This window comes from Botryllus schlosseri, chromosome 8 (genome assembly GCF_051294905.1).
Source record: "Botryllus schlosseri isolate E-star chromosome 8, Bs_hap1, whole genome shotgun sequence".
NCBI classification, from domain to species: domain Eukaryota; kingdom Metazoa; phylum Chordata; class Ascidiacea; order Stolidobranchia; family Styelidae; genus Botryllus; species Botryllus schlosseri.
In genome coordinates this window covers 3,692,480-3,712,660 of record NC_137243.1, presented here as the reverse complement: position 1 = coordinate 3,712,660, position 20,181 = coordinate 3,692,480, and the positions used below count along the sequence as shown (strand labels likewise).

Genomic DNA, 20,181 nt, shown 5'->3' with positions numbered 1-20,181 from the left:
AAAAAGAACTGTGCAGCTACTACTCCAATTCTGATCTAATTTGGAAGCTGAATTTATTTCTACCTTAGTAGTTCAACTTATCCATTGCATGCGTTTACAGCTACACCAGCACTATGTTGGAGCCGTTATCTCATACGCGTCTCTGGACTACACGAATTCGGGGTGATTATTTTTATTCCATCAGAGTTAATTCGATGCCATTCGATATTTCCAGAACATAAAAATGGAATGAAACAGTATTTGCACGACGAGATCCCCATCGAACGCTGGCGTTTGCCGTGTATGGTGCTTCTCCGGTAACAAGCCGTGATTGCGGCTTAGCGACAGGCGCAACTGATCGCGATCATATCGTCCACGACGTCAGCCAGCAGATTGTGGCACTTGTCATAGGTCAAGAAGTGAAATCTGGCGTACGCATTTGGGTAGCAACACGCCTTTGGTTCCGGGTTACCGAACATTCTGACCCTGCCGAATTTGTTCTGTAAATATAAAGCGAATTCTAAACGAAATGCGTTACTAATTAAATCATAATTTGTGATTATCGGCACAACTAACACCAAGTTTCAATTCTCACCCAGACTAAACAAGCAATTATGAAGGAATATATGTCGGCATCATGTCAATGTATAGACAGAGTTCACACGCCAAAATTAATTAATCAAGTCACGCCGCCGAAGTCTCCCTCGGGGTTGCTTCGAAATGTCAATCATGACTATTGGTATTATTTTTGATGTCGGAAGCGCAGTCTAAATATGTTCCGGTACTTAGAATATTTATGCAGAAAGAACTAACAAAAATGAAGCCTCCGTGTGTGTTTGTGTGTGTGTGTGTTTGTGTTTGTTTGTGTGTGTGTGTGTGTGTGTGTGTGTGTGTATGTGTACGTGTATGTGTATGTGTATGTATGTGTGTGTGTGTGTGTACATTAGGGCTGTTCAAAAATAACTTTTTTTCCTGGATCTTGCTGGTTACTTGATTAAATCGTTAGCTTGCCTTAAAAAACGACGCACACCAAATTTGAATTCATTCCGACAAATATTCGCGGTTTACGTAGAGTTTGAAAATTTTGGATTTGCCCATAAACGCAAAAAAAAAATTTCTCAAATTTTTTTGCCAACCCCATGAAATTGTTGGGCTGTCTTCAAAAACTATGCAAAACAAATTTGACTCAATTCCAAGCCGTAGAAGCGGAGTTATTCCAGTTTTTCGGTGATAATTCTGGGATTATCCACCAATCAAGGATAATCCCAGAATTATCGAATAAAAACTGAAATAACTCCGCTTCTACGGCTTGGAATTGAGTCAAATTTGTTTTGCATAGTTTTTGAAGACAGCCCAACAATTTCATGGGGTTGGCAGAAAAATTTGAAAAAAATTTTTTTTTGCGTTTTTGGGCAAATCCAAAATTTTCAAACTCTACGTAACCCGCGAATATTTGTCGGAATGAATTCAAATTTGGTATGCGTCGTTTTTTAAGGCAGCCTAACGATTTAATCAAGTAACCAGCAAGATTCAGGAAAAAAAGTTATTTTTGAACAGCCCTAGTGTACATAGATATGTCCCACTCCCAGACCACTTTTTAGGTCGGGACTGCAATGAGAAGTCGGCAGGGAACAAAAAGAAAAACTGATTAGCAACGGAATGAAAATCTCGGTAAATACGGTGGCTTTGATCATTATCATCAATTAGAATGTCCCTTTATTATTGGGACACGACGTGCAACATGCACATTGTGAATATAACCTACCCATAGCATTTTCATGGCATGTCCAGTTGCGTTCAGGGCGACCGCTGCATCAGGCCATCTTGCACTATCACAGCTTCCATGGCATATTCCAATGTCTGCTCTGTCCGGTGTTACCACATTCTTAAATACAGTATACCATCGAATAACCAAGGACAGTCAAAGTAATAAGCGTTTCTACTCAAAGCAGAAGCAGAATTAAAGCTGCAAGTTTCTACTCAATTACGAGTAGAAGTAGTAATACAGAAATGTCAAAACTACTAGAAATGGAATTAGAGAAGATGAGGCGTACGACGGTACGCTAGGGCTGTTCAAAAATAACTTTTTTTTTCGATTCAAGCCGTTTACCTCTTAAATCGTCAGGTTGCAGTAGAAAACCTTGCTCACCAAATTTCACTCGATTCCAACCAGTAAAGGCCTCCGCAGATCCAATTAAATTTTTTAATTTATTATTGAAAATTAAAAAAAAAAATTTCCAAATTTTTCTGCCAACCCCATGAAATTGTTGAGCTGTCTTCAAAGACGTTGCAAAACAAATTTGAGTCAATTCCGACCAGTAGAAGCGGAGTTATGTGAGTTTTTCGTTGATAAATCGCGGATTATCCATCGATCAAGGATAATCCGAGGATTATCATCGAAAAACTCACGTAACTCCGCTTCTACTGGTCGGAATTGACTCAAATTGGTTTTGCAACGTCTTTGAAGACAGCTCAACAATTTCATGGGGTTGGCAGAAAAATTTGGAATTTTTTTTTCAATTTTCCATAGTAAATTAAAAATTTTAATTGGATCTGCGGAGTCCTATACTTGTTAGAATCGAACCAAATTTGGTGTGCAGCGTTTTTTAGAGTAACCTGACAATTTAATCAGTGAATGGCTGGAATCCGGAAAAAAGTTATTTTTGAACAGCCCTACTGTACGTGTACGTACGTACATACTTTCGAAAAGTAGAAATGACAGAGGAACCGCGCACTTTTGGATGTTAATGCGATGCGGATAATTTCTAAATTGCAAGAAGTATCTTCATACAAAATAACTAATGCACAATCTTTCAAAATATATTCACTTGAAGTAACACACGGACCAATTGTCGTGGTTCTTATGACAATATCACGCACTAAAACGACGTCGGCTCATAACAAAACTACTTCATACTTTTCACAATTCAAAGTCTAATATGGAAGTAGTTTTGCCTGAAAAGTGTTCCAGTATAGTAGTGAAAGTATCCTAAGAACACACGACTCGAGTAAATAGTGCAAGGAGGCAAAATTTGAGTACTGATAAAAAGTAGAAGTAGTTCGTTCCTGACTGCATGTACAAGTAACATCCCTTATCGTGCATAGAATCCAGATTCGATCTAAGTCCTCACCCTGTTATGTCTGAAGCTCACGATGTAACGCTTCCTTCCACAATCAGTTGCTTGCGGCCGGAAAGATCGTCTTTTGCGTCTATCTGTTGGTGCAGGTTGAAAAATAGGAACAAAGTTAAGCTTTGGAAACCATTTCGAAACAGGAGCTTGTTGTTTCAACCGCGTAAGTCTCGATTTCCGATGAGATGTTTGGCAAGCTAAAGCTTATTTTATGGATACATACATTGCGTTTTTTCTGCAAACCTCAAATGATATATATGGTGGTATCGCGTGCACGACAACAGAACGCGGTAATAATCACGGTGATTTAATGATTTGGATCAGCTCGCCCTCAAAACCGCACGAACTTCCAGGCATCATTCACACGCTGCAGCATCACGATCACGATCGTCAAATCCACCACATACACATCAGAAAAAGTTAGACATATGCAACAATCGTATCATTATTCCTTTGGTGGTAAACTTGCTACTCGCATGTCAGTATTTTGTGGGTAGCTTGCCCGGGGCGCTTAATCAGACCGTTTACATTCTCTAATATAACTCAGACATTTCCATGAATAATCTTTTTCTGACTTAAACATTTATAATAATGTTCATTATTATGAATGTAATAGTTAAGTTATTAATAGTAATGTAATATTTAATGTTATAGTACAGTATGTGTGCATCCAAGATTAGCATTGTTATTAAGAGAAATAACCTACAGTACTGGTTCTAACGGTATGGAAGGGTTCGTCAAACTTTATATGATACACCAAAACCATCCGAAGTTTCACATATCCCTGCCTAAATGTCATCCATCTAATTCTAATCCACAGATGATAGTATTTTTTACCAAAACTTCCATCTAAAAACCAATACGGTACATTGGGTCGAGCATAATCACTTTATAATACGGGCTCATTGAATTTTCAATCTAGAACAGTGGTTCTCAAACTGGAGTCCGCCAGAAAGTTTTTGATGACCGCGAGGCACCTTCCAGAAATTCATACGATCCAGAATTTTCCGGAATTGTGGATTCTTGCAATATCAAAATTTATCTCACGATATTACGGTTGCGTTGCCAAAAACGCAACCAAACATAATCAAGCTGGTCGCAAATATCCGATGTACATCTGTCACGTTGAGGCTATAAAATTGAACCTGCTGTTTTCTGTTAGTTTTGTAAGAGACCGCTATTCATTTAAAAAACTGATAACGGACCGTTTCGTGATTTTTTTGAAGAGTTTGAAAACCACTGATTTAGTAGGATCTCCACCGGCAACGAGGAAAAAGATATTCCTAAGTCTTCAGCATTACAGTCAGAACCGGCATACCTCGAACTATAATTTCAAAAATAAGTAATCTACGAATGAGAAAAGCGTTAAAGGGGAACTGCCTTCTGAATACGATGTGGCGCTATTGCACTTCATCAATCACTGTGGTGTCGCTTTCGCGCGCGATCGCTTCTAAACTCTATGCGGATTTTTTGAAGAATATGAATTTTGTACCCTGTGTGACTGAAACAGTGAAGAAATACGCGCTGGAAGTCTCGCAAAGCGCTAAGAAGCGATGATACGTGACCTCGATACCACGGAGATTGAGGAATTGCAATAGCATCTCTCGATACAATATTTTAGCTGCAGTTCGAATACGGCGACTTTTCGTGAAAAATGGCTGCTGCAATTTTTTTTTCACAATTCAAGCTATAATTTGAAACCACAACATATGTATAAAGCACAGTGCCCATTCAATATAATGTAGTCGAACACGTACGTGTGATCAGGTCTGGGATGAGAGTTTTGGAAAACCGACTTTCCTTCTTTTCCAAATGCAAAACGATAGCTTCTATTTTCGGCCTGATATCAAGATTGCTTTCGGAATAGTCGTTGCCTCGGATATCTGAAAAAGAAATCATCAGTAACTAGTTATGACGAATACATCCCAGCAGGAACATCGGAATGTTACAAGAACATACAATTCCCTGCGTATTGTAATATACTTTTTATTTCGCATTTCACTCGTGGCCCACATGATAACCTGATTGGCGAAAGCCAACGTGGCCTTGGGGGGTGTTAGCTTCTCAAGAACAATCCACGCCAGCTACGGAATACAAAATTCATTCATTTCGAGCTAGTCTTGCTCGCGGGGCCGAGAGGTTAAAATGTTTGAGACCCGCTGTAGTAGAACATATATTGGTCCCTGTTCGGGTTAATCTGAGTTCCTGTTCGCAAACCTCGCCGCAAATGCAGAGCATTTAAATATATCTGGTCTGTAAGTGTCATGTCGTGGTCTGTCGTGTGGGTATAGCGCTAAATAAAAGACAAAGAGGAAGCAGAAGGCTGCGACATCTTGCAAAGTTTGTTGAGGAACCCGAGTCTACGCCGCAGGATGAGATCACGGAAATATGTACCGGTGCGGTTCCATGTGTATGGCTCGTGGTCATAGCCTATACATAGAATATTAGGATTATTAAATATGTTCGGAATGCTTTATAAAGATAAAGTTGTTGATCGAACCAATCTCATGAAATTAAAGTATACCGAGCTGTACAAAGTCATTCCAGTACGATATCACAACTTATAGTTTATTCCCTGGATCGTGATCAAGTGCAAGTGGTTAATGAATTAATATTTCGACGCTTAATTACTTGATTCCACTGTGAATTTAATCAAATGTAATATTTCCTTAAATGGTTCATTTTTCATTCGTCAATCCTTATAATCTCCAAGACTGATGTCATTCCTCACGAGGTAATATCACAACCCGTGAGCAAGATCAGTACTAATGCTGTGGCTCATATAAACAAAGAATCGGAAATCCGATATAAATTTGAAATTAAAATCCCGCGTAATGGATCTTATCGAATAAACAAACAAACTTTGATTGACAGGACACACTAGCAATATACATATTGTACCTGAAACTAATTTCTCGAGTCCCGGGATTTTTTTTAAAAAAGTGGTTATTACCTTGCGAAATTTGACTCATCGTATCCGTGCTCAACGTAAGGTCGAAGTCTTCGTTGCCTGCAGTCATCCACCTTCTGACCCCGTTCAACCCATCATTATTCAGTCCGACGACGAAATACCCGTTCTCGTCAGCGCCACAAGAAGCCTGTAAACATTAAACATATCAACTTAATTCAAGTCAAATCGCACAATACAATGCTGTGCGTGTCTTAGCCTGTAGTCAGTTGCACTGACTGCCGTTGTTTGCTATGCTCACTGTACAGAAATTGAATGGAATGGAGTGGTGGAATGGAGTGGCAAGTCTGGTACATGCATATGCGTTATTCTGTTTGTTTGTGATATCCGTGATATTTTTCGACTATAATAGTCATTTATGCAAGGCCGATATTCTCTATTATGATTCCATATCTGCCGACTTGTAGCGCAGCCCACTTCTTGGCATTTTAAGACACCGTTTACAATGATAAAGTGGCGACACTGGCGACCTATGTGTTAAAACTCCTACAACAAATTTGAGAACATAAGCCGCAATCTGTTACGGCAAATGCTGTATGACTTGTCAAGGTATCAACATTTTAAGTCTTAAAGGTCGTCAAGTAGAAATTTTCGTGAAGTTATCAAGCCAAAAATGCCGACAGTGTTACAATTATAAAATGGAGACCGCGAATAACCTTGACGCAAATTCAGGTCAGGGGTGTGTCTGCAGAATCGTCCGTATGGGAGTACTGATATCCTGGGAAAACATTATCTAGATTACGTTATCGGTCGTATGCAGGTGCGTGTGCTGTACGCGGGAATATGCCTTTCACAGAGTTATGTTATTTAAGATTTCGTGGTTTCCAAAACACATCCAGGACCGTGGAACTCCTTGATGCAGAGTTACCTGTCATGGATTGCGTATCAACAACACGCAATTCCACGGCTGATAATGACTCAGAACGTCCAGGCTATATTTCACCTGTTCGTCGTTGTAAACGGTAACGCCTCCCATGTCCGATAATGTAAAACGATATCTGCCGTATACCACGCCGCTCACGTTGGCACGCGGTGAGATTATGACATCGACTGCCCGTACTTGACTCGCCCTATATCTGGATAAACCATACAGTGTGCAGTGTAGTATATTAACATACGATAGCAGATCCAATAATGTGGTCTGCTACATAGTATACAATACAGTATACACTACACCAGGGGTGGGCAATTATTTTTCTCTGCGGGCCAAATGAGCAACAGAAAATATGTTGGCGGGCCGAGTCAAAATGTTTAGCTATATTCTCCAGCGTAGCCTATTAAATTCTAAATTGAAAGCAGTGAATTACATTGCTAATAAATGCCGCTCAGTGGATGCGCTGGTATTAGATAATGAGAACATGACAGTTAATTAACAAAAACCAATAATCTATTTATTTTCCGCCATAATTCGAAACAATGTTAAGACATTAAAAGGTATTTGGGATACTACAAAGCTTATTGTCTAGATCGGTGCCTTCCGACCAGTTTCGGCTTGGTGAAATCTTCATTTATACAGGACCGTAACTGCCGCACCCCAAACCCCCCAATTGCGGGGGGACGAGCTCGAAGGGGGCCCAAAATTGTTCAGTAAATTAGCATAAATTATAGAGTATTTTTGAAAATTAATGCAACTTTTTCAAAAATTTCAAGTTTTCAAATTCCTTAATTATTAGGTATTCTTCCACCAAGATAAAATACGCAAGATTTATAGAAGTGGGCATATCGGCGTTGGCCATTACCGCGCCACGACGCAGGAAGACATATAAAGTTTTAGGCCATGTAACATGCGACTCCAAGAAGTGTGCCAGAACGATCGGCAGCGCGAAAACCTTGGCCCAAAATTTCATTACGTATACAAAATACATAGAGGTATAGGACAGGAGGTCACGAAATAACATCATGTAACGAAGTCATACCAACGGTTCCGCCCGTCCGAAGATGTTTATAATTATTATTTTCGGTCCCTACAGATTCCAAGACACCTCACTCAGCTCTACCGGTAAATCTGATTACGTGAGCAGGGAGGACAATAAATTGATAGCAATATATATATACAATTCCCGATCTTATTGAACTATTTTATATTGAATTATCGAAAATTTTCGCGCTTCCGAAGATGTTAATTATTATTGAGTGGTCCTACCTTTTCAAACACACCTTACTCGGCTCAACCGGTAAATCTGATTACGTGAGCAGAGAGAGGATAAAAATTGATATCAATATATATGCAATACCCGATTATAATGATCGGTTCAATCATGAATTAGAGAATTTTTTTGCACGATTAGGCGACAACAGCTGAATAAAACGGACAGCTGATGTAGATTATAAATAGCGTTAAACAGCGTCTAGCCTGGGGGGCCAAGCCCCTCCAGAAGATCGGTTTATCACCCCATGGGGGGCCATGAGCAACGTTTCGGGGGGGGGCTGACGAAGTGCTGTTACGGCTCTGCATATACATATATATCGATTCCGGCAAAGATGAGGCGGTACTTTTAGTCAAGGCTTCCTCGCCGCCGAGCTTTTTGGCAACACACTTCGCTCAGTCGCATGTTAGCCGAAACGTCATTGTTAACGTCTTGATGTGCCGTGACGCCGTAACGGCCGACGCCGAAATACTGATCTCTATAAACTAGGCGTTTTATCGGGGAGAGGGGTACCCATATCAATATAAAGAAAACTAGCCACGATAAATCGCGCGAAGCGCGAAGAAAATTGGAATAAAGTTTGTAAATATATGAAAAAGACTCTTTAATTTATGTTAATTTACGAAATAATTTGTTGGTGCCCCTTCGAGCTAGGACCCCCGATTGTGGAGTTTGCGGTGCGGCAGTTACGGCCCTATTTAGTGCTCCTGCCGTCTTTGAATTTTAGCTTTCGGCTTCCTTTTTGACATGCCCGTTCATCCTTTATGGGTGATGATATCTCAAATTAAAAACTAGTATGGATGGATTTGTTTTGGGAAATAGGTATTTGGAAACGTGGCCTATCACGAAACAATTTGAAGAACAGGCCGTGTAATTCGTAATCTGACAATGGCGACTTTGCTACATTGCCTTTATTTTGAATCTGGATTATGCAGCGAGGGACGGAGGCTGTGTAATTGCGACATATTAATGAACATTGAACACTTGAACAGGCTTCAAAGTAAACCAATTTCCGTTCCGGTTCAGTGTATACAGCCTATGGTTTTATTCCACGCAGCAGTATTCAAAAGTAGGTTTCATATTTTGAATTTCAAGGAACGGGCACGCGGGCCACTCGGAATAGCTCCGCGGGCCGCATTTGGCCCGCGGGCAGCACTTTGCCCAGGTCTGCTATACACACTACAACTGGGCTACTCGGCTATTTTTGGCAAAAGCGCAGTTACAAAGGTTTAAAATTTGCCTTGATCGGTCATAACTGCCATGAAATGATTTACAGTCACGCGAATATAATACGGTAAAACTATACACAAAATCTGGTAAAGCGATATTAGCAAACGCAGTAGGACCAATGTATTTATTGTTCCGTTAGTCACGGTTACTGAGAGAATTAGTGTTTTTATTTCTATTTCTAGCTAATTCTATAAATCTTGGTAAGAAAGTGGTGAGAGCGAGTCAAATTTAGCGGTGAGTGTTTTCACTCGTCACGCAGATGCGATATCTTTTCTTTATAAAGTTCATGTTTGATAATGTTGACTAGCAGGTGTAAGTAGACGCAAACATACAGTAAGGATTTACGCTGCTAATTTGGATTTGGTTTTGTCAAAAAAACTATATAAATACGGAGACTGATAAGGTCCGGATTGAACACTGCCAGTTGAGTAGACCTGGTCTACTACATATAGTAAACACATTGCAGAGTAAACTAATGATATATCGCTGTAACTTACGTCATGTCATATTGCCCAAACAGAAAGGTATTTTCGCGTTCCGCAACCGACGAGGCCGCTACAGAGGCGCCCTTTCTCTCCTGCAAGAATCCATGCCACGCCTTTGAAATTTTCGGAAAACGGACCGAACATTTTCCGAAATGATCCGCGACGCAGAGAACGGCTTTCCGGTCTTCGTTTTCTCTATCGAAGTTTCCGAAATCCACCAGTGCTGCAACAAGACCAGTGTGTGAAGCAAGTAGGCCTACGTGTAGCAACGCGTCAATTTGGTAGTCCAAGTCCTTCATTTACAGGTAACAAGACTCTGCAATGCCTTCCAAAGCAGCTACCACGCAAGGGATTTCGAGTGAATCGAATAATTTTATGGTCGGAAGACCAAAGGAGACAAGATATCTCGCCCTCGATCACAATACGCTGCCCACGAATTAATCAATCAATCATCAAAACAGTGGTTCCCAACCTTTTTCAGCTGCCGGACCAGCAGAATTTCAAAACAAATTTGACGGACCGGTTAATCTTCAAAAAAAATAACCCATACTACTACATTAAATGCTACCTTTTTGACATTGGACTTGTTATATATGATCCTATATTGACGTTTCTGCAAGGCTTAGTTTTTTTAAAACCACCAACTTGATTTTGAATCTTAGGCCTATGCTTCTTTAGAAGGAAATGCGACTTGGCTCTTTGATAGCATCTCATTTCACTGCCGAATGTCGCTAATTGTTCTGTCGAAAGTACCTGGATATTAGTTAGAAAGTCTTCTCAGCTTTCACTGATCTTAAACGAATTGTATGATACTGTATAACAGTTCTATATGGAATACTTGCAGCCGTGTGACGTATGCCTAGTCCTAAGCACACCATGAATACCATTACAACACCACCTACTCCGTATTCCAAATTGCTAAATCAATTAAAAAATTGCCCTTCCATTTCTCTAAATAATAGGCAAGCGTTCAACTTCTTGCATTTTCAATCGAGATGTGAAGTTACAATGTATTTAGCGGACCGGCGACAAACATGCCACGGACCGGCGGTTAAGAACTACTGACCTAAAGTATATTTGATATCTCATTGAGCAGCAGGGATGCTACGATACGCAAATTTAGAGATATATGTGCAAATAAACGAATCGGCATGCTTCATATATTAAATAACTCACCTGTCATATAATCCTTGGACGCTTCAAATTCTCCCGAAGTTACACTTCCTAGTGTTGAAACAAAAGAAATTAGTGAAAGTATATATTCCTACCCAGGTATATAATAGGCTATGTGGTAAGAGTTAGGGTGTTGTTGATCTCATACTCGTGATACTCAAGCCAGATTGAATTTTAATTGATTCTGTTGTGAATTATATAGAAGTAGTCCATTTCATGTCACAAACAAAGTTAAACACCCTTTAACTGTGATATTATGTTCAAGTATCAATGTTAGTTCATTATATTTTCATCATTTCAAAACACAATAAACTGCGATACAATGAAAAGATAGGAAGGTGTCGGAGCGACTTTGAGTATAGTCTTTGAAATCAGACGACACCTGGGCCTAGGCGATGTAGAAAAGAGGCATGCACACTGAATGAAAAGTAATGTAGAGAATATAAAAGTCAAGCGACAAAATGAGGTGGCATGTGGTGGAAGGCGCGATCGATATGTTTGGACGTGGTGCGATAATCTTGAAGGCTGACAAATAGTATTCATTTAGAAGAAATTGCGCATATTTCGCCTTGAATGCGGACATGCTCGACGACTGCATGGGAACAATTGGGAGCGTGCACATCACCGAGTATTATGCCACTCCACAAAGAATATGTGCTTGTTAGTATATAGTTCATTTAGAGCTGAAACATTCATGTCACAAACATGACATATATTGCAGTGACGACTTATATCCCAGGATAATTGCGCAAAATTCTTGGAATTGCATGTCATCGCGCCTTGTATTTTATGAAATTTTTCGGAAGAAGGAGGATTATCGGCAAGATATTATTTCCAGATCACCGCATGCGCTATCGACTCAGACTGTAAGTGTATATATACCGCCAACAGATTATCTCAAAACAAACGAGATCTTTTGTACATTACGAAATTGCACGTTTGAAATATGACTACGACGAGGCATCCAATGATTTTGTCACGAATAGGAAACGTAGTATAAATTGTCAAGTAATAATTATAGACTCTAGCACCAGGAGTAGGCTATACATGCTTTACCTTCAAGTTGTTTGTCATTCACGTCTTTACAATGATCTACACGGAGAGTAAATTGATGACACACAGGGATTTGATGGTTCCATAATCTATCCGGCAATAGATTCCAAGATCTCAGAAGAGAATCTTCAAACATCACTGAGTAATGCCACTATAGTTCTGAGAGCCTGTGTCCATACCTTCCACTCCGTCGCTCTTATAATGAACACATGGCATGATCTGATGCTACATCTACTGCCAGCATGCAGGCCATCTATTATAGGTATATGTAAAAATCCATTGCGTGTAATTTTATCCAAGGACTGTATAAATGGGGCTTAGAAATTTAAGAATTTTACTTATGCCTTTTCCCATTACCGCTCAAATACAAAACTGTACGTATGTGCCCCTAGAATTGCAGTAGAAAACACGGTTATGTGGAATAAATAAAAACTACATACGCCGATAGCGTCTTCGCCCTGGTTCATAAACCTCCTTCTCTGACAACCTGTAAAGAGTAAATTGAACGCATCGGTGATATTCATTGGCTATGGCTATGTACGGGCGGGCCATCGCCAAAGCTAATGAGATATTTTCGTGTATTTATAGGATGGCTAAATGGAATGCCGATGCAACTTATGTAGTGACCTCAGCGTTAGTTGTAAGTTATTATTCTGTATCGGCATCACTGCTACGCGCTCGCACAAGTCGCGTCGGCAGTTGACTAGTACTCAATGTTTGAGGCTCCGATTTGGTGCTACTTTATGAAGTACTAATGTTGTTTTGGGTCTTCGAGCCGTAGTGATGGTTGGCTAATCGTAGATTTTTCACAAAAACGGTATTGCTTTTTGGTTAAATCGCATAATATTTCTTACAGCACTCTTTCCTCCAGTTATGGCTCGAAAAATTCGAATAAACGTTTCAGCCTATGGAGTTTATTTGAGGATTCGCACCGGAAATTTTTATCATTTTCACCGATCCCGCTTTTCTTATTTGTATTTAGTACAGTTGATATAATTGGCCGAAAATACACACAAGGTAATATAGAGCATTTGAAATTCAGTTGGCATCGCTAACGCCATTCGAATGAATTGCTGGGATGTTCATTCGGGATTGTATGCTTCACCGCATAATGCAGAGGGTCGAAGTCGCTCTTATTATGATTGAATTCTGTCTCAGTACTAGGATTGCATTTAAAACGAAAATCAATTTGAAACAAACACGTAACATGGCGCTTGTCTGATACATATTTTAAGCCATTGTAATGTCACAATTTATTGCCATTAACCAGTGAAATATAAGGTAAATCTGGCTCCTTCGATGAAAACGGCACCCGAGCAGTCCGATACATATACCAAAATTATCTTTCACCAGGACTACATCATAATGCAGCAATTTTGCGGTCGGCAGTCTTCATCATCAGAACACCATTTCCGTGCCAATGATATAATGACGATTTCGAGGGTTCCAGCCACGCTACATCGTAAACCTCGACTTTATCGGGTGCAAATCGTGCGTAGGCTTATACTACAAGTTTTTCGGAAGTAATTACAGAAATATGGCATAATTAGACAACGTTTGAAAAAAAAATTGTTTAAAAAAAGGCATTTGGTAAAATACTGTATAAAACATGCTTTAAGCAAAGTGTTTTAAAACGCCGTTTGTTTTAAATGCAACCCTACTCGGTACTGGTAAGACATTGATTAGGCGGTCGTTTTAAGTATGACGATGCATCCCGTATACTAAACAGTATACACTCGCCGACATAATATTAATAATAATAATATGTATGTATGGCATTCATATGCATCAATACCAACAGAATGCAAATATTTACTGTTTCAATGCCAACAGAGAAGGAAGAAATTTCAATGATCATACCCATTGAGAAATCCATTTGCCACGTCCATCTCCTGGTTAGCATCAGGCACGAACGAGCCGCCATATGTGACGCGGAAGCAACAGAGAACAACAGCAGTGAGTACAATCGCTTGAGCTTGCATTGCGCTTGGTCCGTTTGGTCTGTGCGAAGCCTGCAACTGCCAACGCTAATATACATGTGAATTGCGAAAAAATGCCTCGTCGCGAAGTGAAAAAGGCTGTGAAGTAGCAGTTCGTTGCCATTCACCCCGTAATCTCTTTACCGAAGTTGTGAAATTGAGAATGTGTAACGACGCACGCATTCAGCTCTATTTTTTCAAACATAATGTATTATGATGATTGCAGGCCCGTTGAGGTTTGCCTAATAAAGTGAATGACAACACATGATGTTGAGGCGAGATATAGCACATACAGTGGTGTGATCCACGGCTGCAACACCAGTGGTTTGCGGGTTCGAGTCCGGCCGAGGTCCGAGGTCCTCGCCACGAGATCAGCATACGTGGTGTCTTACAGAAAGCCTAGAGCTCTTTCTACAATAAGGCGGCAGATACGGAATAAAAATAAAGAATATTGGCCTGGTGTGAATGACCATCATAGTCGACAAACTACAAGCAAGCAAACAAACACAAGACGTTGTGTATAAACGGCATTATCACCCGAAGACATTATGTTGAACTGTGGTGAAATTATACGTGCGAGGGCGGTGGCCAACCAAGTAGCGAAATAATAAAAATAAATGATATTTGAATCTTTGTGATTATTCAAGTCGCGGTTTTCTCGTTAGTTGACTTGACTCTAGTCATTTTCTTAAACATGAAAAGTAACAAGACTCGACTAGGCAGTGCTCCGCAATCTTTTTCGTCGTGGCACATCCTTTTAGCGTTTACTCAATCCTCGTACAACCCTGAAAACATATTGCACCGATTCCATAGTAAACCTTGCAGGGGTGTTCAACCTTTATGATATGCACTGCCGAATTTCGATTACATATACATAGCATACGGCCGGATCCCAGCGGAGAGTTCATCTGGACGATAAATACTCATGTTAAATTGGCTACCGGGAGCTTCGCACGACGGAGAGGAGAGCTCTTGTGGAATTATGAATCACTGAATTCTTGAGATATACTTTGGGTATAAAAGCTGCTAGTTGTAGTAAGCAGTAAGTCTCCGTAAGCTTACTATATATGTACCGAAATCGCGATTATAAATGTTAAGAAAAAGTTATTTGGATTCAGATTCAGAAAATTTTCTCAACCTCAGCAATGAATATCGTCTATAATATTGGAAGTTTCACATATTACTGTCACATATTTATCCATTCTCAGTCCACGTGATCAGATTGACCGGTGGAGCTGATGGAGAGGATGTCTTCGTAAATTTGTGCACAAAATTATGGATGACTCATCTTCCAGCTTTTATTATTCGCTTTGTTGCATATTACAATTTCATGACCTTCCATCAGGATTGTTGGTATATAGTCAGAATCATCATAAATCGCCCAAACGTACCTGGGCAGCTCAGATTGCAAGACGCTATTATATTAAAAACCAAAATCCAAGTCACGCTGAATCGCGCTGACTGCGAAGAATTTTTTTAATTTGCATTAAAATAACTCAAAGATTTCGTAACTAATTTGTTAATTCAAATAGTATATTGACGGTCGCCAACACGCTGTATCAATTATGTGTAGTCGACCGCATTATTATTGTTTTACGGCTGTATACATTTGTACGACCGCAGGTTGACCACCCCTATGGCCTAATCGAAATAACCAACGGATAGGATATATGTATACATGTTAAATACTAATCAGAGCTCAAGGTTAACGGACCACCATCTAACACAGTGGTTCTCAATCTCGACCCCTAGACCTCCTGGCTACGCACCTGCAATTATGTGCAGTGCACTGCACTATTTGTAAGCATCTCGCAGGAAGTACCAATTCAAAATATCGCGGCGGTTTCCTCGAGAATCATTATATAGTATAGATGGACGGATATCCCAAGCTGAATGCATGTTAACATCACTCTGTCTACTTGAAAAGCAACAAATAAGTCCATTACCAACTGCTAACTAAAGGATGAGAAACAATTGCATATGATATCACGAAATAATGTAATTTACCAGCTGCGTACACTGAGCTGCGTACAGGCTGCGTACAGTTGAAATGAATATTGTACGGTATTGTACTTCCTGCCAAGCTGTTCTGAAGCATAAACCTGCCTTGGACTAGAGTCAATTATTTGATTGAGTCGGCGATATTCTACATGATTTGTTTCTTCACATATTTCGATGTCTTTTTCGGGTTTTTCATATATTGTCTCACAGTGATTTAGCGATGCGACAATCCCACCGTTGTCGCAAGTCAATGTTGGGAGTTTTAATAATAATCAATGTGTCTTCTCCATGCTGGAATAATTGTAAACTCGGTGCCATGAACTAATATGTAGTGACCGCATGATTTTTCAAACCCTATTCCTCAAAATTAAAAACCAGCTAGTCTCTGCTCTTAGGGTGTAACGTTGGCGGTTAGAGCTATAGCAGGGGGCTGCGTTTCGATGTTGGTGACTCTCTAATAATGCGTGATTCATCGTATCTAACATAAAATCCCAGAGAGTTATCGACTTAGAACGAAGAGGTCTGCGTACAGGTCCGTAATAACATTTTGTCAGGCCCCTCAACAGCGATGGTCTTCGGCCCCCTCCGTGTAATCAATACAACTTCTTGGTGCTAAGCAGCCCCATTATGATCAGAAGAATTCCTTCACTAGCCTTTATACACAAACACTCATGTACACTACGTACAGTCTCATTCAGTATCGAAGTACGTCAGCTGTTACACAATTCGCGAACGAACCGGTTTAGATAACGGCGAAAACAAATTCATGTCTATCGGCTCACCACACACCAAAATGGCGAAAGTTAATGTCATCAAACTTAGAGCGGATTTGATTCCTTGCGAAGCGCGAAAATCATTCAAAGTTATAACGGATTACTGTGGTCAATAATATTGGTACTTACATATTTTGCCAACGATTTATGATGTCGCATCAGATTTACAGCTAAAACTGATGGCAAGTTCAAAAATCGTTGGCACATAATTATACATCATCAACAACGTCCGTGGTTCATGCCGCACGATTAAGACTATTCGTGCGGTTCTCGCGAGTTAACTTCGGGTGGGTCCACAGTTATTAATTACTATGTTGAAGTATGTTGTTATTTCGTAAAGTCCAGTAGAAATTGTGGCTACTTAACAGATTCTGGAATTGCTCACAGACTTGAGACTAGACCAAGATGCTGGCGATCTAATTATAATGTAATATATGATATGTTTCTTTGATCTAATTTTAATTCTAGTCTAATGTCTGGTTTTCCAGAAAATGACAGATGAGAACTATATAGTCTGAAACGCGCCAAGTTTGGAGTACAAACATTTGCTATTTTCGTGCTTTTGAGAATGAGCTCTGATTACGTATGAAGTGAACTTCATTCAATAAATGTCCAAGTTTTCTCAGATTCAGTAATGCCAATTTTAGTCTCATTTGGAAAAGCCTGTGTAGTGAAAAAGTTCCAATTCTGGTGTTTTTTACCAAAAAAACAGTGTAGCTTTCAGTCTCCGAGTTTACCAGACCACGACCTGACATATTGATCTCACCTTCCGTCAAATGCCATCTCGTCCCGTCGCATGTCCTGTTGCATTATCTTATTTTACTTTTCATTCAATGTGCATGCCTCTTCTTTACATCGCCTACGCTTAGATGGGTGTCCGATGTCAAATTACTCCAAGTCGTTTCGACACCTTCCTATTTTTTCAATGTATCGCAGTCTTGTAGCGATTTTAAATGACGAAATTCTTACTCAAACTCAAACTATGATTCTACTTCTAATATAATTTGAAAAGTTGAAAATTGTCTTGTTGTCCAAGTCTGCTCACAAGTGCCATACCAAACGAGAAGAATAACTGATTCTGCGACACGCATGCGTATACGTGGCGCAAGAGTTCCAGTTGAACCTCGGCGTCAATTTTGCAAGGACAGGGCTACTCGTCTCCGGCTATTATTTGGGCGCGTTGAGACATCAGTATCGAAAACGTTTCGGCCTACATGCACCGATCATTTTGTGCCTAGGCCTTTATCGCTTACGATGTGCTTACGGAGTATAGTCTGTTGGCCTTAACGTTATCTGTCTTGGTATGGTATGTTCCATCCTGAAAAGACTGGTGGTGCCAAGTGCACACTATGAATTCAACTCTAGATGAAAACATTCCAACAGCCTCAAGCGATACTAGGAATGTACCATTCTCTCATCATTGCGAATACAATTGGAGTAATTTCCGTATGCGTAATTGATCGTATCTTTTTTATTTTTAGGGTGGGTGTAATCCATGCTAAAATCAAGAAATCCGGGGACAATAAATCGTGTGAAGTGCGAAGACAAAACTTCAAGTTGAACAAATCTTCTCAAAAATACACCTGTTACCCCGGGCCGCCAAATTTGGGGGTTTGGGGTGCGGTAGTTTAGCTATGCATTTTCTACGAATCGAGTCAAACACTTGAATGCCAATTTATGTGACAAAGTTCTTTTTAACGCAACATCAGGCCTATATAATACCTAATTTTTTACTTGGTTGGAAATCTATAGTTATACTAGTAATTGTGTAGTAAGTTATGACGTCAATTTTTCTTGAGTGCCAACTATATTGCGATACTTGTAAGTTGCGTTGGAAAGAGACTATCCATTACATACAATCGTGCGTTCGGAGATGCAGTAATACCAAACGAAACCGCTGATTTATTTGGACTTTAGAATTGATGAGCTACACTCCGTGAGTGAACGCACAGTCACTTTGTTTGCTCTTTTGCTTGCGTCTATAGCAAACATGTAACGGTGCAATCGTATATAAGAGACGAGTTATAGATTCAAACTGCATGAGTGCTTCAATACCAGTCGATCAATCTTTTAGATTAGTAAGATGCGTGTGCGAAACAGATGGACCGGAATTTTCCTAATCTCAATTTCAATTGTAAGAGCGTCCATGGTAAGTTGAATAATATTACTCTTAGCGATGATATAGATTAAATCTTAGTCTTAGTTTGTTGCTGACCGTTTTTGTATACGTGGAACGTTGCATATTGTACAACAAAACAGTAAGTTGCCGTGTAGTTTGACTTGGTAAATCAAATGGACACATGGCTATCCTCATAATTGGATATTCGCGAGAGAAATAACATCTTGTGCCAGTGCATTGGCAATCGAGGCATAAAAGTACAAAAGCAAATGTCATTCAGAATCTGTATATGATCTTACACCGCATAGGCCTACTTGATTTTCGCCATCGCGACTACGCTGTCGTGCTTTGTGTCGTTGTATATCCGTGATATCAAGTCTTTGCTGAAAGCTCCCTCCTCAAATGGTGATCCAGCTGGTTACGCTCATGTATGTGAAGTAAATACAGGCTTAGAGATTTCAGTGATTTTTATAGTAGTTTTAGCGTGAACTTTAGGTTCTTGTATCTAAGAAAGATATATGGCCCCTGAATAAATTGTTATATACTTGAAATTCGAAAATGCCGTCGCGGGCCGCACAAAATGCTCTCGCGGGCCGCGTGTTTGAGACCTCTGATCTAAGCTGTATATGGAGTGAAATCTTATTGTTGATTTCGTTTATAATCCAATGTCTTTTGACATCATATTCTTCCTATCCGCAAGTTCACTGTGTGATTGTTACTAGAACTAGACCGTTTGACATATGTACACATAGCCATGGGGGACGTCTACATGTTACTTCCTAAGGTGTTTCATATTGCCAATCCAATATAGGTGTCTCATCTTATCAACAAACCTAGTTTAGGCTACCGCAGTTTACATTCCACAATGCTACCAGTGCCAATTCACCGGCAAGACGCAGACCTGTTAAGGTTAACGCGGGCTGCTTACATCGAATGCCAAACCGCATCCACATTTATCTACATGAGCTGGGAGTCTGCCGATTAACCTATAACCTACAAAGAAACCTTCGCCGTGTCGTCATTCGGTTTTGGATAGTATTGTATATGTTAGGTTTCTAGTTATCTTTTGTACTTTTTAGCGAATGAATAATCTTATACAGTGTTGGTCATACATGTTATACACAATACAGCATATCTGAACGA

At 39.9% G+C, this 20,181-nt stretch overlaps 2 protein-coding genes and 1 long non-coding RNA gene across 6 annotated transcripts in view; 1 reads left to right on the top strand and 2 right to left on the bottom strand.

The window, feature by feature from the left end:
* Positions 1-20,181, top strand: part of LOC145444182 (sodium-dependent glucose transporter 1A-like) — an 87,353-nt gene that overhangs the window by 53,055 nt on the left and 14,117 nt on the right. Inside the window, exon 1 of one of the 4 annotated variants that reach the window (XM_080322111.1) lies at positions 18,780-19,068. The exons of 2 other annotated variants lie outside the window; for them this stretch is intronic. In XM_080322111.1, coding sequence (XP_080178237.1) covers positions 19,003-19,068 — 66 coding nt within the window. In that variant the 5' untranslated portion in view covers positions 18,780-19,002. Of the gene's footprint in view, positions 1-18,779; positions 19,069-20,181 lie in introns of those variants that run through there. One more of the 4 variants, XM_080322114.1, reaches the window with a different exon arrangement.
* The window catches only part of LOC145444194 (uncharacterized), a 79,411-nt gene that overhangs the window by 54,685 nt on the left and 4,545 nt on the right, over positions 1-20,181 (bottom strand). The gene's annotated exons all lie outside the window — the stretch shown is intronic.
* On the bottom strand, positions 157-14,194 carry LOC145444185 (uncharacterized). The gene is made up of 11 exons (XM_080322117.1): positions 14,027-14,194; positions 12,607-12,653; positions 12,170-12,205; positions 11,117-11,164; positions 9,953-10,163; positions 7,022-7,154; positions 6,064-6,208; positions 4,868-4,993; positions 3,111-3,193; positions 1,745-1,864; positions 157-479 (listed from the first exon to the last, which is right to left on the bottom strand). The coding sequence occupies exons 1-11, from the start codon at positions 14,146-14,148 to the stop codon at positions 318-320; spliced, it is 1,233 nt and encodes a 410-aa protein (XP_080178243.1). The 5' UTR covers positions 14,149-14,194; the 3' UTR covers positions 157-317.